The sequence below is a fragment of the Sebastes fasciatus genome, chromosome 12 (genome assembly GCF_043250625.1).
Source record: "Sebastes fasciatus isolate fSebFas1 chromosome 12, fSebFas1.pri, whole genome shotgun sequence".
In the NCBI taxonomy this organism is placed as follows: domain Eukaryota; kingdom Metazoa; phylum Chordata; class Actinopteri; order Perciformes; family Sebastidae; genus Sebastes; species Sebastes fasciatus.
The window spans coordinates 20,235,992-20,259,071 of NC_133806.1; the positions used below are offsets into that span (position 1 = coordinate 20,235,992).

At 40.3% G+C, this 23,080-nt stretch overlaps 2 protein-coding genes across 3 annotated transcripts; both read right to left on the bottom strand.

Moving 5' to 3' along the window:
* Window positions 1–2,595: 2,595 nt before the first annotated feature.
* Window positions 2,596–11,983, bottom strand: LOC141779243 (B-cell receptor CD22). The gene is made up of 10 exons (XM_074653990.1): window positions 11,841–11,983; window positions 10,210–10,279; window positions 9,668–10,033; window positions 5,516–5,806; window positions 4,171–4,422; window positions 3,808–4,068; window positions 3,623–3,713; window positions 3,107–3,199; window positions 2,946–3,021; window positions 2,596–2,865 (listed from the first exon to the last, which is right to left on the bottom strand). Exons 2-10 carry the CDS (start codon window positions 10,256–10,258, stop codon window positions 2,830–2,832), a joined length of 1,515 nt encoding a protein of 504 aa, XP_074510091.1. The 5' UTR covers window positions 10,259–10,279; window positions 11,841–11,983; the 3' UTR covers window positions 2,596–2,829.
* A 3,186-nt stretch (window positions 11,984–15,169) lies between these two features.
* On the bottom strand, window positions 15,170–22,701 carry LOC141779240 (myelin-associated glycoprotein-like). 2 transcript variants are annotated; one of them, XM_074653987.1, is made up of 10 exons: window positions 22,683–22,701; window positions 19,728–19,802; window positions 18,594–18,667; window positions 18,094–18,483; window positions 17,684–17,983; window positions 17,455–17,554; window positions 17,295–17,330; window positions 17,165–17,197; window positions 16,930–16,944; window positions 15,170–16,079 (listed from the first exon to the last, which is right to left on the bottom strand). In XM_074653987.1, exons 3-9 carry the CDS (start codon window positions 18,637–18,639, stop codon window positions 16,932–16,934), a joined length of 918 nt encoding a protein of 305 aa, XP_074510088.1. In that variant the 5' UTR covers window positions 18,640–18,667; window positions 19,728–19,802; window positions 22,683–22,701; the 3' UTR covers window positions 15,170–16,079; window positions 16,930–16,931. The 2 variants fall into 2 exon arrangements, with proteins under 2 accessions (XP_074510088.1, XP_074510089.1); XM_074653988.1 differs by lacking the exon at window positions 22,683–22,701 and adding an exon at window positions 22,358–22,376.
* Window positions 22,702–23,080: the final 379 nt, after the last annotated feature.

The following is a 23,080-nucleotide window of genomic DNA, read 5'->3' on the forward strand; positions in this document are numbered from 1 at the left end:
GGGCTTTGTAACTTTGCAGACCTTTTACATGCACAAAAAACTATATAAAGGAAAGGGAAAAAAAGCACAAAAGCATAATAGGTCCTCTTTAAGGCAACACACTCTGTGTTAATAATTGAATCATTGTATAATGAGTCATGTTGGTTTTGTATTTAATCTCTTGCAGGCGATCTACAGCCTCCATCTCTGTCTGTGGAGATGAAAGATAAAGTAACCGCCTCCTGCTCAGTGTCTCACTCCTGCCCAACGATTCCACCTCACTTCTCCTGGAGCCACTCGGGAACTGTCACCAGCCGATCAGAGAGGCTGAATGCATGGAAGTGGGAAACGGTGTCAACCTTGACCTTTCCCCTTCGACCCATCGACTTGAACAAGCCTTTAAACTGCACAGTGCGGTACAGAGGAGGGAAGCAGGCGACGAGCTCCATGATTCTCAAAATGACGTGAGCCCAGTGCGTGGTAAATTAATTAATGTGTCAAGAAGCTTCAAATCTGTAATTTAATGCCTTAAAGCTGCCCCATTTGTACAAGTTTACTCTCCATACAGATGTTGATAGCTGCAAGAGAAATATTATCCTGATATGGTATGATGACAGAGATATACTGTTGGACCAAACTAAATGTCTACACTGTGAATTAAGAAACGCAATCAGTAAGTGAACACTTCACCGCACACAGAAATGACTGCCTGATGTCGCTCTAAGTTATTTACCACCTCATATCTGGTGTGGTTATTTCAGCAGAAATGCTTCCCTGTTTAAGGCTTCTGTCAATATGATGTATTGTGTTTGATTAACATTAAACACCATTTAAATGTCACTTTGTTTGTATGTTTTATTGTTTTTAATGTGTATGATTGTATAAAAACAGGGGGATATGATGGAGAAAGACATATTTGGTGTTAGACTGTAATTTCAGTATGATTGTGTAAAAACCAACACGGTTTTGGGAGTCTGGTAATGTGTAGTAATAAAAAGGCAGATGCTATTACAGCCCAGGTGTCAGTAGCCAACAATGCTATTTGCACCCAACTCGGGCACACATTAGATACTGTATATGTACTGCATGTATATTTTTACTAAACCTTACCACGTAGTTTTGGTGCCTAACCAAACTGTGACTGAAAACAAAACATAATAATTTAAAAAACAAATAAGTCAAATAACTGAAAAATGGACTCTGGGGTGAAAGATAGTTGATTGTATGATTTTATACATACAGTACATGTATAGATTCATAATTTATACTAGAATAAAAATATTTTTTTAAAGGCAAAGTCATGTAAATATTAAGGCACCTCTGAGGTTGAACTTTCAATGGATTAAAGAAAACCAATCATGCCGTTTTTGTCATTTAATCATTTTTACACAGCAATATATAAATAGGACAGCATACAAACTAACCGGTGTATGGGGGACAAGCCTCTGGGGCATTTTGTTCACATTTTTATAAATATTACAAAGATGTTTGGGCTGTTAATTGAGGGATAATATATCCCCCGAAGTGAATTTGTGTTTACAGTTCATGATCATTTGATGGCTTGTGCTGAGGTAATAATAGGGCATTGGGCGTTTCCGTGTTTGAAATGTGTGATAATCACTTCTTATCTAGCAGCTAAGATGGTGACCAGCTTCCCCTTTGCTTTCCTGTCAATTTACCATTAACACACTCTGAAGCCACACAAGGGTTTTTCCACCCACATTGATCTGAGTTCACACAGAATATTTTCACTTCCCCACTTGTTGTAGTTGATGAATGAGTGAAAAATATCTGTATTGCATGTGTTCATATAGATACACACAGTAAATTTATTTGCAGTAAAAGTAGTCAGTTAATATGGCGTTAAAATGATTCTTCCTTGAATGTTTTGACATAATACTATTTTCTGAGGCAAGTGCACATATACAGTATGCTCAGTTGTTGTGCTGCTGCGATGGGACAGAACACAGCGACCATGTTGCTTTTTTAGCAGTGCACAAAATGGGTCAACACTTTAGCTGTACTTTACAGTTTGTGTTTTTCAGAAGAAAGCTGGCATTTCACAACTTTGACAGCTACGTTCTTAGCTGTCACTCTGATAAAGCAATCATACCTGCTAAAGAGGAAGTTCAAAAGGTGTGACTTGTGCAAGATGTGTTGTTATTGGGTGACTGAGTATACAGTAGGAAAATTAAGAGTTAAACATATTTGCAAGTAGAAAATGATAGTTTAAAGGTACTATATGTAACTTTCCGAAAATCCTTGTTAAATCCTTGTTATTAACGACACCGATGGCCGTTAAGTGAACTGCAGTCAGCATCCTGTTGCTCGCACTCCGTAGGCTCGAGCGATCATCCTGGGCATTGGCCAAAAGAGTGATGTGACATTATATTACAATCATATATCACCTTTAATGTCCAATCTCCATGATACTAACTAGCTTGCCATTTGCAAATTACTTCATCAGCTAATGTTAAGATGCAAAACCGTCCCGAGTCCTTTACATATAAATCAGGCTCTTATAGGCAACCGAGAAAGTTTTGGAAGGTTTCAATTTGTAAGTTACATTACAATCTGTTCACACAATGGCAATGCAAAGCAATTAATACAAATTGTTACATATAGTACCTTTAATGGGGATTTTTCACAACACATGGTGATCAGTCAGGGAAAAGTTACATGTAATTTTAGACATGAATAACTTTTTTCAAAAAATATGTGAATTACAGGAGACAGAAAAATAAAATGTATGTCATTTATACAGACGATATCAATATTTTTACAGCTTTCTTGACCCACATCAGTTAGACAACACACCGAGGGACTGCAGCTGTTCCTCCAATGAATATGTTACACATTGGCATATATGGCATCATCATCGTCAGTCTGTAAGAAACAAGATTAACTCACTCTCTTCTCCCATGCATGGAAATAATGAATGAATGAGAGAAGAAAACTTCATATACCTCCATGTTGCCATATACATGTTCATTGGCATAAACGCCAGCGCAATGTTCATCATCATCATAACTCTTCTCTTTTCTGAGGACAGAATGCAGAATGTTTTTTTTTTTTTTTTTACATCATGAGGAAATGTTTGATTAATACTGAGGTGAATGACTAATACCTGTTTGTCACAGCATACCGAGGGAGCGCCACATCTTGTTCTGCCTTCACGGTGCTCGTATGAGGTGTTGGTGCGTCCTGAGATCTCCCTCTGCTGGCAGAATAACGGTTTTAATTTAGGAACCTGGAACAAAAGCTATTGAAACTTTTCACAACCACTGAAACCCAACAATGCAAACTGAAAAATCTACACAGGCAATCATGCATTATAAGAATTTACAAGATGACCTTGTGCTCCCTCATGGTTAACAGGATGTGGTTTGACTAAGACACTTTCCCATAAACAAATACCTCTATATAGGAACGCTCTCTCTCTGAAATGACCTGTGATTGGCCAAAGTCTCCCGTCACAGGCTAGATTTTTTAAAGCCTAAAAAAAGAGCCATGAGGAGGTGCAGAAGTCTAGTTTTCTCTCAAAATACTTGAGTTACAATATGCTGAAGGATTATTATGGCATTTTTCCCCAAAAGCATTCAGCCTACTGCAGGTTTAAATTACATTTTCTATGGCAACTTACCATTTTTTAACAATTCCAATTGTTATGAAGAGCATCAACAAAATCCCGCCTGCTCCAGAAGCGATGACAATATAAAGATTCTGCATCTTACCTGTCCAAACAGAAACCATGGGGTGTCATTTTTCTCTTTCTCAATATAAAATTCATGCCTTTAGTAGGAAATAAAAACAACAACACTTCCTTACTGTCAACAGGTAACGAGAGTGTGAGGCTGGCGTTGCCCAGCGTGTTGTTTGCCAGACAGTAGACAACCTGAAAAGATCCAAACTCTGCCTCCAGAGTCCCGATAGTAACGGAGCCGTGTTTCTCCACCTTGGTGCTTGGCAGGACTCGATTAGAGAGCACAAAATGGATCATGCTGGCAGGCTTGGACTCTGCAATGCACACACACTTTACCTTATCTGCCTCTGAGGAGCAGGTAGAGACCGTCTTAATCTCAGGGGCATCTGTAAGCACACAAAACATGTAATGTAAGCCATACTTTTATTACATTATGTTTAAATGAAAACCCCCTCCTTTATCGTTACATTTATTGATTGTTTACTTACATAACACATTGAGCCGAACAGGGCTTGATTTGCCTCGTCCTACTTCGTTGATGGCAGTACAGTACAGAGCTCCTGTGTGTCTGGAGACATTTGCCAGCGTGTAGACGTTTCCTTGATGCAGTTGAGCATTGGCTTCATTATGCCACTCGTAGCTGCTGGCAGGAGGGTGAGCATCACTGGAGCATCTCAGCTGCACAGCTTCTCCCTCCTTTACGTCGGACTTGTGATCAACCTTCACGTTCACTGGGGAGTCTGCATGGAAACATACAATTAAGGGTTCATGATACTATGGTGGAGTACATTTTGTCAAAGCTGAGCTGATGTCACTGCACATAAACAAGATAATAAGAGTTGAGAGCTGTTTGTGTCCCGTGCGTTACGTTTCACTTTAACTTTACAATAAACTGATTGTTCGTGTCCCGTGTTCACAACGGCAAGTCACGTTTTCACTTTACAAACGTATCATTTTAAGCCCAATCATGTTGTTTTTTCTTAAAACTAAGTGGTTTTGTTGCCTAAACCTAAGCAAGTGTTTTTGATTAATTCACAACATTAAGCATTTGTTTACTGAGACGGAAAAGTGAGGAGTCTGACAAAGCGTCAGTAGGTGACGAGTTGGGATGTGAACGTGTCGCAATTTCTGCAATCAATCCAATAGTTGTCGAGACATTTGACGCAAAAAAAATGTCAACCTCATGGTGGCGCTAGAGGAAAGGTCAGGGGATCAGTAGGTCAGTAGGATTTATCCTCTGGGGACCACGATTGACAGTACAAAATGCCATGGCAAACAATCCAATAGCTGCTGAGATATTTCAGTCTTAAACCAAAGTGGTGGATCGGCAAAGCAATGCCGGCTAAAAAAGCACTAGGAAAGGGCCAAAGTAACTTCACAAAGTTGTAGGTTGTCATGCGCGCATAGAAATTACACAGAAGTAGACAGAATTTGCTGTCCTTCATGCAGCCAGCTCATCCGATATAAATGACAGTAAGGGACAGCATAATGCTCTTTTTCCAATGCAGATGAATACATGATGACTGTAAATCCCCTGACAGTGACTAAACCTGATTTAAGAAGCTTCAAAGCTATATTTGAATGTATGTGCGTTGGTAAAACAACTTCTACATTGGGTAAAAAAAAAAAAAAATCCACTATGTAACAACAATTCCGTCGTTATTCATGCCCCAATTTGTTCTACTTCTTTAACAATTTGCATATTCCTTCAAATGCTTTTCCTCATCTTTTTGTAACCGTGAAGCACAGTTTACAGAAGTGGTATTGTATCATCGCTTACTTACAGTGTTTAAAGCATCAGCTTTTATTGTGGCCTCTGTCACAAATACTTACGTTTTACTTTGAGGATCCTGGATGTTTTGTGGTGCTGCCCTCCATGGTATGTTACGGTGCACTGTAAAGGCTTGTCGTGGTCAGCGCTGGTGGGGTGAAAGCGCAGAGTAGATGTCGCCGTCCACTGGCCGTTGTCGAGCTGATGCGATTGGACCTGTGGCTCTCCAGGGTGACTCCAGGTGAAGACAGGAGGAGAGGCGGGGCAGGAGTGAGACACAGAGCAGGTCGCAGACACAGTTTGACCCGCCACTACCTCCTCTTTCACAGCGAAATGGATGGGATCTAGTTCCCCTGTAACAACAAGAAAGGTCATGATGGGCAATGGCAAAGATCAAGTGAAAGTCCACTTTGTCTACTGGGCTGTTCAACGTAATGTTATTTCTTTGGAAACATATTCTGGCTTCGCTTAAGGGATTTTGGAAGCACTTTAGTTGACAAAGATAAAAAACAAAAGAATTATGAAAATCATGCTGAAATGACGTTAGGTTACCAAAACACATCACAGGAACTGACTACTAAAACATGTTAGAGATGACTGTAGGGAAAGACAGAGAATTATGTCCTGTTTTATTCAGGTGGTATTAATGCCATGAGCTCTTGGGATGTTGCTATACGGCACAGAGCTCTAGACTAACTTTTCCACTGGTAGCACTGGTGCTACCAACTTTCTCAGTTGGTCGCGCAAGCACATCATTTGGTCGCACCCCTTTTTTTCGGTTACAGCATGGTATTAATCAATGCTAATAAATTGTTGTCTTAATTTACACACCCCAGTAAAACATTGACAATGCCTCGAAACTTGATATTTGCAAAATATATTAACTAACAAGTTTAGAGTTGCCTGCAACGGACGGACCACATTATCTACAATAAACATACGGCATAGCATTCCCCTCGTACCGTAACCACAGGTACTGTGTTAGCCATTGTGGCTGAAAGTGGTACCTCTTTTTCTTCACCTGTCTGTCAGCCAGTCTCTCCGTGCCTGTTGCACATTCATCATCGGTGGTGTCTCAGTCGTCACCTCTGTTAGACTCCCCCTCCCCAACAGTTTCCTCCTTTCTCTCCTCATTTGTTTTTTTAATATAATCAGCGATCAAGCGCTTCATTTAGGGGAACAGCGAAACTATGACGCCCTGCAGTGTGTGATGCGCGTGTGAGGTAGGGGCGGCGTATGTGCAAGACGTGAAGGTTTACACAGAACAGAGAAGAGTGCATGAGGGGAGAGAAAGGCTGCACCAGTGAGGAACAAAAAGGACTGCTTTCATCTGCAATATCCAACGCTCTTACCGTGTTATCAAAATAGTAATGATCATGCACTCGCACAAATGCGACTAGGTAAAAATTTTACTCGCACACTCTCAAAAAAAGGTTGCATATGCAACCATTTTGGTCACAGTCTGGAGCCCTGCGGCATCTCCAACACTTTCTCATCCCAACTCGTTACATACTGACACTTTGTCAGACCCCTCGGCATCACTTTTTCCATTGCATTAAACATGTGCTTAACAACCCCTCTGCATCACTTTTCGGTCACAGTAAACATGTGCTTAACGTGGTGAATTATGGTGCCTTCAAATGGGGTCGTGTTTACCGTGTTCAGGAGAATAGTCCATATGAACGCCCCCCTCTGGTGGTATTCACGACCTCGTGAGTGGAAAGTTTCTGAAAGCTCCGAGTTCACGAGTTGTGACGTTTGTTGACGTTGTCAGAAGATTCAGGTCATTTTGTCACTGATTCCAAGAAGAGGGAGCCGCATACTTGAATGCCCTTTTTCTCAGTTCAGTACTGACTTTGGGGACAGTTAATAGGATTAAGTCCTGAGACCGTAACTTCCCGTACTTTTTTGAAGGATGTAGACCCCTAGGTAAGATGGAACCAGCCTTTTAAATAAGAATACGCCAGTGGTTCAGTCTATGGGCAGACAAGACAGACCATCCTACCCTAGCATACAAAGAGCAATGGTGCATAAGGGCTTTAAAATTCGTAATAAATCTCCATGGTAGACAGTATCCAGCGTGCGTAGGCTTTGAGAAGATGCATGCATGTATATAACGTTGCCATAGTCCAGCATAGACATAAAGGTGGCAGCGACAAGCCTCTTTTTGGTCTCGAAGCAACGGGCTGGCCCATATGTTGCCCCCATTTGGTTTCGTCACTGCCGTGGCCATGCTCCGGCTTGTTTCCCAGTGTCTCTTGTGTCCCCCACTCCTCTTGTCTTCCATGTCCTCGGCTTATCTGTGTGTGTGCGTGTGTGTGCGTGCGTGTGTGTGTGTGTCTCTTCCTGTCCTGCCATCAACCTGGGCCCAGTCTAGCTGCACAGCGGCCATCAATCAGCTCGTCACCTCTCCCGGCTCCCTGCTCTGCACACACGCCTGTCGGCAATCTACTCATCAACTCTCTCAGTATTTCAACCTCCTCCCAGTCCTCACCAGATCTCAGCTACTGTGGTAGTTCATGCTTCAGGCCTCAGTAGTGTCTGTGTTTTCTGTGAGAACATTCCCTGTGTTGTTCTTGGAGCCTGTGATTACCTGATTTTCCCTGTTTCCTCCACCATAGCCCCTCTGCCCTCTGCCTCAGCCAGCCATCACCTTCTTCTCCACCCCGCCTCCCTTCCCTGTGTTTTTACAATAAATCCTCTACAACTTCACCAACCTCTGGTCAGTGTCCTACGTTTGGGTCCACCATACTATCTGATAATAACAGGTTTTGATTAAAAAATATAACAATGCAAGAGTGGGAACTTCCTTTTAGCTTAACAAAAGACAGTTCCCCCTGAGAAAACTCTTACTTCCCTTGTAGTCACATCACAAATTCATAGGTTTTCAGTCTGACTTCAAGTTTTAGGACATGTTAAATGGTAAAAGGTAAACTTGACTTGCATTTATATAGCGCTTTTCTAGTCTTCCGACCACTCAAAGCGCTTGACTGAACTGCTGTGTCCACAGGATTTAAAGGGACTGTTTGTAAGAATCAGAAATGCTTGTTAACAGCGACACCTGTGGCCGTTAAGTCAACAAAAGTCAGTGTCGGGCTCGAGCTTGTGCTCACTCTAAATAGACATGAACGAGCATCGCTCAAAACAGTGAGGCGACACACATCAGCTAAAACCACAATATCACTCTATATTTTTCCTGCTTGGCAGTAATGTTAGCTGACCAGACGAAGGTCTCTCCATGAATCACTGCTTATCCTAGTGTTGGCTTCAGCCTCCCGACCGCGGTCGGAGAGAGACACCGGCACCCGGTCGGAGACGATAACGTGTCTCGCTGCGGAGCTCCGTCGCTTCACAAGACACGGAAAACCTCTGATGGTCTGGAGGAGCTGCAGCAGTTATTTCTGCACAAACGTCCACTGAATATTCACTAGATATTCTCAGAGCTATGAAGTCTTCTGCAGTGTGTAGTGAGCGCGCATGCACGTGAGGTGGAGCGAGCTGAGTGAAGGCAAGCAGGCAGAGCAGAGTACAGCAGAGACTCCGGCCCTGGAGACCAAAGCTACGGTCTTCCCCGCGTCCTCCGACCGCGGCCAACACGGTTTTGCAAGACGGGCTTCACTAGATATAACTTTGCGGTTTTGGTGCTTCCGTGTAGTTTGTGTTCGAGTCTTGTCTGAACAGCGTAGCTACAAGCGAGCGCGCAAAAGCGAGCGCGCATGGGACACCGACCTGGTTGATTTATACGTTTAAGAAGTTACAAACAGTCCCTTTAACAAGTTGGATTCCTCAAAATGGGCCTCAATGTCACACACATCTGTTTAGAGAAATGAAACCGTTTCAACTGTGTTTTGATCAAAGTTATTTAAAGCGAGAGGAGGGCAAACTTATAATAGCATGAATAAGGAAGTGGGAATCAGATAGTTGTTGATAATTGAAACCTAAATGACCACTTTTACCATCTCAGTTGTATTGTACTGAATATCGAGGTCAACACTGCTGAAAACATTTAAAACAACACTTATAATTTCTTTGGACTCTAAGCTGTTTGCACAAATGTAATTTCAACTTCTGAAGTAGAAAAAGTAAGTTAATAACAGGAGGAAAGCAACTAAATGACGGATTTTCCTGACTCCATTTTCACTGATTGCAACACTGGAATTAAAAAGAGACTTTACTGTTAAAGAAGTCTGGTGAAAATTGTTAATATTACTTACCAATCATTGTAATGGAGACGGTGTTCTCTTTGTAAGAATACTTCTCGTAGTCTGCCATTTCGATCCTGAAATAAAAAGGCCCTCGGTCACTTTGTTGAAGGGGATCAATCTTCAGAGTGCAGCTCTTCTGTGTGATGTCTCCCTGCAGCGCTGTCCGATTGCGATACTGCTGCATCATTTTGGCCTCGATCGGGTGATAGATGAGCTCATGCGTCTCCTCTTTGGCCCAAATCCCAGTGAATTCAGTGATCTTCTTGCCTGGATCTTGGTAGTTAAAGGAGCAGGGGATCACCACACAGGATCCAGGGAGACCTTTAACTGAGGACGGCACCTTAGCTGTCCAAGAGGAGGCTTCAGTTTGAGTAACTAAAAGCAGAGGATAACAGGATGAAACAAAGAGAAGCACAAAATAAAACACAAATTCACCTGAAGATTAAATTCTTAGCCTGAACAAAAAAGATAAGACAACAAAAACACAAACTGTTTAATTGTATTTCTTGTGAGCAGTAAGATATTATAGCTGGATATAGAAGGTACCATACCTTTAAAGTAAAAGCACACAAAAAGCAGAGGCCATTTGAAAGAATCCATCTCGCCCACTCAGGGTCAGACCTGCAAGTGAAGTGACAAATATTTCCAGATCTTGTCAGATGCTGCTGCAAGTCATTTCCTTCTAGTGAGACGTGACTTAGTCTAGTTTCCATTCCACTTTTAAAACACCACACATACACTGCGCTACACACAAAAACAGATTCAACAGGCAACAACATGCAACAGCAGCTGTTAGTGTGTCCGTGTGCTGACTTGACTATGACTTGCCCCAAACTGCATGTGATTATCATAAAGTGGTCATGTCTGTAAAGGGGAGACTTGTGGGTACCCATAGAACCCATTTTCATTCACATATCTTGAGGTCAGAGGTCAAAGGACTCCTTTGAAAATGGCCATGTCGGTTTTTCCTCGCCAAAATGTAGCGTAGGTTTGGAGCGTTATTTAGCCTCCATCGCAACAAGCTAGTATGACGTGATTGGTACCAATGGATTCATTAAGTTTTATAGTTTCATATGATGCCAGTATCTTCACTATAGCTTTAAAATTGAGCCCACTACAACCTAAAAGTTAAAGGAATTAGTGGCGTTAAAACACGTTATTATGTAACTTTGACAGCCCTATTTTTGTAATATTATTATTTTGCAACCCTGTCTTTTGTTGTGAGCTATTCTCACCCAAACTGTATATTTTTTAATGCTTTGTTGTCATAAACTAATAAATAACAGTGTCTAATTATCTCTTATAACTTTTGTTTTTAATCTTTTCTCCGTTCTGCATCTGATATCCCGACCCTTGGCTTTATCACAAGCTGTGCCATCTCGCTGCTCTCACTTCCTCCTTTGGATATTTGATTTATTTTAGTAATCATGACTTCTCCAATTTTATTTTTGTGAGGCATATTCCCCACATTGTGAAGTGTGACTGCTTGAGCTCATCGCCACTGTAACATATCGTTTGATACGGAGAACTAAAAACCCCACTCATGATCTCTTTAATTATTCATTGGATATTGGGGTCTTATAGAGCAATATTGTCTTGACTTGTTGTGAGTATTTTAAATACTAATGGGCCACTCTGAATTCAATGAGAGAAGTTACCTTTACCAAAGAAACACTTTGGGGAGTGTCACTTTTTTAGATTACTTGTTAATGACAGAATATTTCTGTGTTATTTTCTAATATATTATAGTTTATTATTTGAACAGGCTGTGTTGTCTGCTCTTTCAGCAGAACAAAGATAACAATAAGAAGCAGCGGTTAAACCTCAGAGAAGACCACGGAGTAAAATGACTCAGAGAAGACCACGGAGTACAATGACCCATTTTTGCACTCAAAATAAATAAAGAGGCTTAAACAGAATCAGCTGGAAGAAGGTTGAATGTATTTGTCCAACAAGCTTTCTTACATGTTAGTTATTTGTTTCAGAGAAATGACTCACTGACAATAATGTGCTATAAGATACAATACAATGATATAAAATCCATGTTATACAAAGATGAAATATTTTCCTGAACAGCAAGTGCTGATTGAAAGCAATTATATGAAAACTCCTTGAAAAGTAAATAGAAGTCTCTTTTTTTTAGACATGGAGCTAGTTTTCTAACAGGAAAAATGACATTTACCTTACACGTGTGTTTTACAGACGCAGCGATGTTAAGACAGGATTTCCTTTGCTCAGTTCAGTCTTTACAGCCACAACATGATGAGGTGTTGCATGTGTCATATTCACTCACAGTGTTATCTGAAACTATAAAAGCTGTTTTACATTAGGGGGGTTATATCACACCCAATTGGTTTGACGACATCACACCCGATGCAAAAAAAGTAGGAAATATGTTCAGTTTCGCTTCCATTTCACACACAAAAAAAGGACCTATCACGTTTTAATTTTGCACTGATGCTTCACTTCCTGTTCATAGTTCATGCCTACAGTCTTGTGGTGAAAACTAGGACCCTCTATGAGCAACTTTATTGTGTTGCAGTTGCATCATAGGGGCTGTCTGCAGTTCAAACATCATAACTTGATAGGATCTTCTTGCTGAGTTGTAGATGTAATTGTCCACAGTGAATTCAGTCATTCACGGATCCTGATCGACAACAAAAGCAGGGTTCCACATTTCGGCACTTTTTGGATAAAAGATGTTGTTCTCTTGAGCTAGGTTCACGTAACGGATGCTGCGAGTGAGCTGGATCTTTTTCACAGAAAAACCCATTTTTCCTTTAACTCTCCAGAGATCCTCCTCGCGTTGTGTCAAGATGTCCTCCAGCTTGGCTGTGTCCTCTTTCCGGCGCCCCCAGGACAATTTCTTTGGAGTGGGAGTGATGAAGCCGGTGGACGCTGAGTTACCCATGACACGAAACGTGCTTGAATTGGAAAATCTGAAAAAAAAAAAAACAGAAAATGTATCAAAAGAAAATGACACATTAAAGGTGCAGTGTGTAAGATCTGGCGGCATCTAGCGGTGAGGTTGAGCACTTGCCAACCTCCCGAGCTTCCTCCCGGGGTCACAATTCTCCCGTATTTCCCCCGATTTATGGCAAATTTTCACACTTTTTTTCCTTTTTGTTATCTTAACCAGTTTCTGGCCCTGTACAGCGCGTATTAGCCCTACTGTTTCTACTCAGACGATAATAGAGCTACACCAAGTGTCGTTTCCCGGCGGAAGAGAGCAGTCTATGCTCACGACACAGCGCAGTTTGACCTCATGTTTGAGCTGCGCTCGCCGCTGCGGTTCAGCGCACGTCACAGCGTGCAGTGCCCAAAGTCGGGCTTTGCTCAACGCAGAGAAAAGCCGTTGGAAATAACGGGTTTCAGAGCGCAGTGGTGCCGTTGTCACGTATTGTGAGTGAGAGACAGAGAGAGAAGAGAACTAACAGAAAGAAATACTCAAGCAGAAGCAAAAAAAATAATAAAAACTGATGAAGATTCACACGCCACGTTAACGCCACGTTTACGCCAGAATGGTGAATTATTCAGTTCTTTCCTGAGAATTAAAGGTAGAATTAAAAGTCTAACATAAAAATGCTATTGCAGTGTATTATTTTCGTTATTTTCATTCTTTTTAAGTCACCAGAATGCAGGAAACAAAGTCTCTGAAACACAATTTTTTCTTTAGAGTCAGTGTTTTGTTTGTCCCTTCTGGGCTAAACATGGCTGCCGGCTCCGTGAAGAAGACTTACTCCCTATGTAGATATAAACTGCTCATTCTAAGGTAACGAAAACACAACGATTGATATTGTCAGGTGAGTATACACTAAAGAAAACATATTTATTAATTAATACTTGTTAGTATTATATTACATTTCTGCCTATAGATCCCCCTAAATGTTACACTGTTCCTTTAAATGAGAAAATACAACGCTAAACTGTAGAATCCACACAAATAGTTTTTCTTTTTACCTGGTGACTAAAACAGGTCACAGTGATGTCCCTCCTCGCCTCTGGTTTGTCCGCTGTTGAGTGAGAGGTGGTCAGTCAGGCTCCTCCATTTTAAAGACAGTCCTGCGGGGCAGGTTGGAGGCCTGACCTCATCTCTCATCAAAAGAACAATTAATTGTATCTCCCTGGATGAGATTAAACACGGCAGTAACAGTGCTGATGAATGGATCAGGCAATCAGTTTGCATTAATCAGTCAGTGAATCAATCAATCACTGGGGAATTCCATCAATCACAAACACACAATCAAAGCATGGAAACGTCTCATCAAGTTGGATGTATTTACTGTAAGCTTTTGTCTTTCCCATCAGTGTTTCAGTTTGTTTCTTTTGTTTCAGATTTCATCTCTGTACTGTTGGTGTACTAAATATCATATAAAGTATACTGTAAGTTTAAAGTGTGTAAGATTAAGTAAATCAGTCACAGTATGAATCGTGGTTGCCATCGTTGCATTTGTTAATAATAGTCTTCTCCCACATTTCCAGTTTCTCATGCGGTTCATGTCACTTTAAACTCCTATCCATATGCAGCATTTCAACTTTTCAATGATGGTTGGATCATTTTTGAAATTTGGGACTGAACGGAAATTATTAGCCACAGAATTTGAGATGGTGTACTGTAAATTAAACCTTAATGGGATAATAATTTTGTCATAGCGCCCGCATTGAACAACAGAAGTGAAATTGTCAATCTCCAAAATAATGACGAACATAAAACGATACGTCAGTTTACTTAATATTTAATAAACTTGAACAAAGAGCTGTCGCTCTCTCTTTATATGACACGTTTGACATTTGTTTGACACATTTAACTACCATATTACTGAAGTTCTGCTTTCAGTTAAGATGGAGAATAAACTGAAGGTACAGGAGCTACTCTCTGGAGATATAACATTCAATCACCAATAACAGAGATCAACATCTGTTCTATTGATCAAAACTGACATTGACCCTATTAGCTTCTAGTGGATTTTGATGAGAATAAACCCCAAAAAATAACCTTAATTTGTTTATTTATTTTTTTGAAAAGCACCTATTTTGTTATTTGGAACTGTCTCTAAATTAAGATTCAATATCATTGTTGAATGAAAGACCAATTCTTCTGTAGTTATCAGATTATACCGATCGATAAGTGGAAATGTAATCGTGAATTTATCGGAGAGTAAAACACTTAAAGACTTACAAACAATGGCTCAGATATATCTTTTATTCTACTACGTGCTTCAAACTTGAGCTATCTTGTCACCTGATTCATTTAATTTCCTCTTCTTGTTTCACTCCCACCCTTCGATGACTTCAGCTACTCTTAAACAGTCTTAAAGCTCCACCATCTGGCCGACGTGACTGAATGAGTACTGAGAGTGGCCAGTTTGTGTAAAACATCCATGGCAGGTTAGTTTTCTAAAACTCATTGTCCAAAAAAGGTTCCTCTGACATATCTGGTGAAGGAGGGTTTGTACATACCTCCCTGTGGAGGACAAAGGCATTACCAATGATGGAGCAATCACAACAGACTGAGCACAAATCAAAATTTAATGTACAAAGAAAAATGTTTACATTGCTGATACATGTGTTCAGAAAACAGGAAGTGGTGGGTGTTTAAAAGTGGACGTATATTAGGTGTTTTTTTGATGTTGAGATGGGAAAACAGTCTTAAAGGTGCAGTATCTGGCGGCATCGAGCAGTGAGGTTGCAGATTGCAACCAACTGAAGCTTCCAAACATGTAGGAGAATTACTGTGGATGACGTAAAAATGTGAAAACGCGAATGGCCCTATCTAGAGCCAGCGTTTGGTTTTGTCCGTCCTTGGCCGCTGTAGAAACATGGCGGCCGGCTCTGTGAAAAAGACCACTCCGTATGTAGATATAAACGGCTCATTCTAGGGTAACGAAAACAACGATTTGTAAAATACCTATATTACATTTCTGCCAATAGACCCCCCTAAAAGTTACACACTGTTCCTTTAACACATTCCCTTTAAATTTACTTTAAACACATAGATTTGGTGCTACGGTTTATAAAAGTTAAAGTTAAAATTATTAAAATCACACCTTCAAACCAGACTAAACTAAAAATGTTGAGTAGAAAACTTTGCTTTTCAGGGACTGCTAAAACATTCAAGCTTTGTCAACACAATTTTATATCTTGTTTTTTTTGTCTTCTAGTTTAAGTTGCTTTAACATAATGCCATCTATCTGAAGCTAATATGTGAATATCATGAATGAAAGCTAGGCAAACAAACAAATTAAAGCCTCCCACAATTTGACACACATTTGACCCATGGCTTAATTTCAGTTAAAAAAAAAATGTAGGATGTAGGATTTGAAAAGTTGCCCACAGTGGTAGCATTAAAAAACAGCTGTGGCAGTCAGCGATAAAAAGCAATGAAGGCTGCTGGTCACTTCTTCTGCTGTCTTTTGATTATCTGAAAGAACAAAAAAATACATGTTTAACTTTTAAAGCAACATTAATCAATAATATATGAACTTCAAGTCAAATGATGACATGAAATTGAAAAGGGTCACAACAAACTCATGTTTGTACCTATAACCGCAGCTCTGCAGGACTTTGTAGCCTCTTTAAGACCAAGAGGGTCTAAAGACAATCATATTTCTCTGGAGTAAGTGAAGAAATACATCCCATTTACGCTTCATGTTAACATGTGATCGATACCTGGATATCATTTCTTATTGATGAGGACAAAATGCATGTCAATGCAAGGGTGTAAAATGCACGCAGGACTTGCAATCAGAACGTGATTGTGATCAGATCTCAGTAGGAGGAAATGCAGTCTGTGCAGTGTGACCACATTCTCAAGAAAAACGTTTACTGAACAAGTTAAAAGGACACCTACTTCCACCTCTACCTACTATCTCAAGTAAAGCAGGCAAAAAGATAAAGATAAGCCTTCCTTCAGAAACAAAAAGACAGAGCTCATTGTTTCCTTTTCCTTTGACCTGAAGTTGTTTAACAACCAATGTGGGCGGAATAGAGACATATAATAAAATAACACTCATTAATACCAGATACAAATCACATGTTCATACCAGGTGTGAATGGGGTCCAAAAGACATGGGACAATAATGTTGCTCTGTGTCTGTTGCAACTGTGTGTGAACAAGCTTGTTTTGGGATTTATTCAGCCCCCTTGTGGCCATATACAGTATGTATTAAAGCAGCTTTAAATGTTAAAAAGAAAATGCATTTTTGAGTTAATTTTGGTTTATCTGTGAGAACATCACAACTAATGAAACCAACCCATGTTTCACTTCTCACCTTCAGTTTCTGGTCCTGATTAGGCCATAGAAAAAGAAGAACAGAAAATTAACCGATGTCATTTTACACACAGATAAGCACAGATCAGAACAAAAATAATCATGTTTCCTCTGCAGAGATATGTGAGATGTCTGTGAGACCAATGATGCATTGGTGTGTGAAAGATTTATTATAGACGTTTTAGAGACAAAATGTTTATCTGTAGTAACTCCAAAAGATCCCCAGTTTTTCTCACCTGCGAGACAGTCTGGAAAGACGGTTCCACACACTAAATGTGACCAATAAAAAAGAAATAAATACTCATTATCGTGAGAGTGAAATAATTGAAAATCAGTTTAGCATTATAACTATATTTTCCTTCTTACCTGCCCTCTTGATTTTGGAGCTCTGCAATGCGTGTCCTTGAGCAGACAGAAAACAACTTTTATTGAGGAACAAACTTAAAATGAGATAAGGGTGAGAGGAAATATGTTTCCTCATTATTAATGTTATAACTGATCATTTTGTTCTCTGTAAAGAACTCACTTGTATTTTTTCACCATAAAAATGCAGAAGACTGCAAAGATCACAGCTGTACCGATCGCCGCCGCTGTGGGAATGATGATGTGGTTGTAGTTTTCTGTACCTGCAAATAGACAAAGTATAAGGGCCGTTCTTCCTTTACATTGCACAATGAGAGGAGGACAACATTCGGGATGTAAACTTCAAATAAAGGACATTCTCAAAATTTAACAACAGAGTGAAAAGATCTCACGTTTTAAATAGAGAGTCAACTTTGTAGAGGACGTCATCCCTCCACTAAACTGTGCTGTGCAGGTGACCTCACGGTGGTCGTCCTCCTTCTCAGGAGTGAACATCAGGATGGACTTTGCCTCCCAGTAGCCAAAACGATTTTCTCTGTGGACCTCAACCACCTCATCATCTTTAGTGGGCCTGCTCCATGTGAGTTTAGGCACATGGGAGGGGCAGGTATGGGTGACTGAGCAGGTGACAGTGTAGTGACGTCCTTGAATGGCCGTCTTTGGGTGATCCAGATTAGGTTTCGGAGGATCAGCTGTAAAGGAAAAACAGGAAAAGAAGATATTCAGCAAGAGGTAAATCATGTTGTTACATAGAAAATGGGTATGGATTTGAAAGGAAATCTTTTGTAAAGTCGTGACATACGGAGCATTGTGAACTTGACACAATCCTCCACAAAGGAGAACTTGTCGGTGGTGGATAACTCAGCCTCAGCTAGTTCCATCCGGAAACAGTAAGGGCCGTTGTCATGATCTTTGATTTCAATAATTTCTAAGGTGCAGTTGTTCTGACCCAGATGTCCCAACAACCGTGTGCGGCCCCTGAAGTTTTCCAAGACCTGCGTGCTATCCTCGAAATAGATGCGTTGGTCTCGGTCAGTTGAACGATGCCAGATCCCTCTGATTCTGGTGGTGGGCAGGTTTCCTTTAGGATGTGTGAATGAACAGGGTACCACAACACAGGATGTGACCAGGGCGTCAAGCTCTTTTACAACATTCGCCTTCCATTCTCCGGTAAACACAGGGCTGCTAAAAGCTGAAAGAGAGTTATGGAAGTGACAAAGAAAGAAATTACTTCTGTTTGACAGATTTTTTTTGTTTAAATGGGATGTATGTAGACATGAGACAGGAAACAAATTATATTACCTGCTAAAAGCAGACAAAACATCATCATCTTTCTCTCTTTGTCCATACTTCTGAGGTTTTGTTGGTGTAAAACACTGTGGCGTTAAATGAAAGAATAACAAAATGAAGTGTTACAACTAGGGCTGTCAAAGTTAACATAATAATAATGCATTAACGCAAGTTGCGATTTTCAGGTTGTAGTGGACTCAGGAGGAAGGAGGTTAAATAACGCTCCAAACTTAGGTTCAATTTTGACGAAGAAAAACTGGCATGACCATTTTCAAAGGGGTTCTTTGACCTCTGACCTCAAGATATGTGAATGAAAATGGGTTTTCTGGGTACCCACGAGTCTCCCATTTACAGATATGCCCACTTTATGATAATCACATGCAGTTTGGGGCAAGCCATAGTCAAGTCAGCACACTGACACACTGACAGCTGTTGTTGCCTGTTGGGCTGCAGTTTGACATGTTCTGATTTGAGCATATTTTTTATGCTAAATGCAGTACCTGTGAGGGTTTCTGGACAATATTTGTCATTGTTTTGTGTTAATTAATTTCTAATAATAAATATATACATACATTTGCGTAAAGCAGCATATTTACCCACTCCCATGTTGATAAGAGTGTTAAATACTTGACAAATCTCCCTTTAAGGTACATTTTGAACAGATAAAAAATAGGCGATTCATTTGCGATTAATTGACTGTGGACAATCATGCGATTAATCGCGATTAAATATTCTAATCAATTGACAGCCCTAGTTACAATATGAAATTAAGCTATGAATTACAAAAGTGAAACAATGCGAATACTGACATTATTGTCCTCATATACGATATATGTATATTTTAATGAAGCAAATCTGAAAATATTTACTATATGATTATGTGAACTGACTGCACTCTCTTTTTCCTTTCTTTTCTGCTTATTCAATGACAGAAAGTAAGACAGAATTAAATAAATATAATTAGGTTGACAATTACGATACCGTCAATAACAGAGAAATAAAAAACTATTCAAAGCAAAATATCCAGAATTGCCGAGCAGTATGTCAGAAACTCCCAAAACAAAATATGCTAAACAAATACCGAGCCCACATATATTGAATATACTACTTCATTCAAAGTGTAATTTCGTGTTATCTGAATCTTACCTGATTTTGCTGCTATCTGGCGGATCACAGCTGTCTGTATCTGCTATCCTGGAGTTCAGTTCATTAAGACATGAGCTGTGGGGGCAACACAAAGCACTGAAAGCTAAATTAAGAAAGTTGGGGTTTTTTTTGTGTAGAGGCAGTCAAGTTCATGGTGTGGAAAGCAGGGTGCGGTCTCATCTCCATGTGCATAGACTGTAGACCTATCCTTTGTTTGTGTGTTTTTTTACTTTCAAGAGGCCTTAGGTTTATAATAAAAATATTTTTATTCATTTTTCAGTGTATTTTCTCCTCATAAATTAAACTGTTAGTTCCTTATTCATTCCCCTGTAACTACTCACAATTTTGTTTACCTTATTGTAAAGTGTTACCAAAAAGACTTGTATAGTTAAAGTGAAACTTAAAACGTATGTAGGATGTGACACTTCACAGTCCCATTTAGTGTTGGCCGTGGTGCTAATGCCACTGTAGGCCCTCTGTTTAATGATTCATGTAAGTGTTTCCTTTGACCTATCACCTGCCATGTTTGTTGACAAGTTGTTTAAGATCCAATGTGGGCGGAAGTCAAATAGACAGATAATAAAATAACACTTATTAATACCAGATATAGCTCAAATGTTAGTAGTGAATGGGGTCCAAATACAAAGGAAAACAATGTTGTTCTGTTTCTACTTCAATTGTGTGTGAACAAACTTGTTTTTGTATTTATTCGTCCCCTGTGTGGCCATAAATGTTTTAATACAGCTTTAAATCCATTCATCCATCCATTATCTGCAAGCACTTATGCCATTTGGGGTCGCGGGGGAGCTGGAGCCAGATGGCCAACATGTACAGGAAAGAACAATTATAGCAACCTATAATGCTATCACTTTACATATGGGCATGTTGGGGTTGTATTAGGATTAGCCATGAAGATATGTGAACCTATCCTTTAATTTATATACAAACTTGATGGCACTTGAGTAAGTCATAATTTAAATGCTTATACCTGAAACTATCGAAACTAGTCTGTGGGCAATAGCAGATGTATACAGCGGCTGGACAACACCTCCATCTGTGTGAAATATTACACAGCCTACGCTGAGACACTAACATTAGGTGTTAACTTACAAAGTGTAGCTTCACACTTCTGAGCTATTTTCTAAGATTAAAAGAAGAATTCTTGGTGACTCAGAGGTGTAAAAATACTCTTAAAGGAACAGTGTGTAGCATTTCGGGTGCTCTATTAGCAGAAATGGAATATAATATTCATAACTATGTTTTCATTGCAATATAATCACCTGAAACTAAGAGTCGTTGTGTTTTCATTAGCTTAGAATGAGCCCTTCATATCTACATAGGGAGCGGAACCTCTTCACGAAGTCTGCCATGTTTCTACAGTAGTGAAGAACGGACAAACCAAACATGGGCTCTAGAGACAGATAACAAAATAACACTTATTAATACCAGATACGGCTCAAATGTTAATAACAGGTGTGAATGGGGTCCAAATGCATGGGACAACAATATTGCTCTGTTTCTACTTCAGCTCTGTGTGAACAAGCTTGTTTTTGTATTCATTCATCCCTGTGTGTCCATAAATGTATAATACAGTCACAGGAGACCGATAAAGACACAAAGACGGACAACCATTCATGCTCACATTCACACCTACGGGCAATTTAGAGTCAACAATTAACCTAATCTGCATGTCTTTGGACTGTGGGAGGAAACCGGAGAACCCGGAGAAAACCCACGCTAACACAGGGAGAATATGCAAATCCCACACAGAAGGGCCCCGAGCCAGATTCGAACCAACGACCCTCTTGCTGTGAGGTGACAGTGCTATATGTTGTACAGAAAAAAACAAAAACCCTTTGAGGCAAATTTATGTTTCTGACCTAAAATTGACATGACTGAGTTCTTGACCAAATACCAAAATATAGCCCATTGTTACAACCCGGCTCAAAGGTTGCAACAAAAATGGGAGACCAGACGAGTTTAAAAATAGTAACAGGCATTTATTTGACAAACTAACGATAAATAACTAAATAAAGTAGCATCAAAAGGTTCCTCAACAACAAAGGCTCACTAGCCAAACAAGTCGTCCCAAGACGCACAGCACAAAGAGGCAACCAAACTACAACAAAGCTCACACCAACCAAGGCATGAGCTGCAGTGCTTATGTTCCCACAGCTAACAGTCCAAGCTACTACGTCATGGCACAACCAATGACAATTCACCACATCCCTCCTGAAACCATTTACTCGCCTACCATATGAACCACTATAACCTCCTGCAACAGCCATCATTCAGGTTCTCACAAATGGAGCACCTTCAGTGTAACTGGGTCCAACTACCCAAAAACCCTCCAGGCTGTGCAGAACTCTCATAACTGGGTCCAACTACCCCAGCCATTACACATGATTGGTCTAAAGGCACCAACAGAGCCAACAGACAGTGTTGCCCAGGTCAAAGTGCACAAAAGAGACAATGTCTCCCAAACTAATGTGAAAGTCTCCCCCTACCTAAACTACCTATCTCAAACTAATTACCTCACTGAACCCTAGTCTTCATGCAGATTAGCGGGAGGCTCTTTAAACACTGAAACCAGTAGCCTCGGTTAGGCCCCCAGCAAGCTGGTTACCCACCTGACAGCTCTAGATGTGTCCCCGAGACAACTGCTCTGACCGCACACCACACAAAAACAACAAACCAACGAGCCCAAATGGACCACGTTGCTATGCCTACCCAGGGAAACTCCACAAAAGCCAAAAGTTACTCACTAGAGGACCCTGCAATCACTGCTGATAGCTCACACCTGACAACACTGGCTGCAGGACCAACAGAACTCCGTGCCACAAAAATCACAGGCATGCACAACTCAATACAAACACACCAGAACAAATCAGCAACTTGTCTAATTCAGCTGCTTACTTTCACCCAAAAAAAACCCCAGCAGAACAGCCTACTTACCTCACTCATCCATGGCTCCCAAACAACTAGATTGCACAACTCAATTTACAAAATGAGGTGCACCTGCCAACTAGGCTAAAACTGATCTCATTCATGAAACTCATGAAATTCTCTGCCAATCAAGCATTAACAACTAGCAGAACCAACTGCACTATACCAATCTAAACGGGGTCAAACAAGTCCGGACGAGCCCCCATTTGTTACAACCCGGCTCAAAGGTTGCAACAAAAATGGGAGACCAGACGAGTTTAAAAATAGTAACAGGCATTTATTTGACAAACTAACGATAAATAACTAAATAAACGTGGAAAGTCAGTAATCAGTGATGTAGGCATGTGTGGGTGTGTGAAAATGTCTGCTGCAAACAAAACCAAAACAGGTGTGCCAGCCAAGGAAGA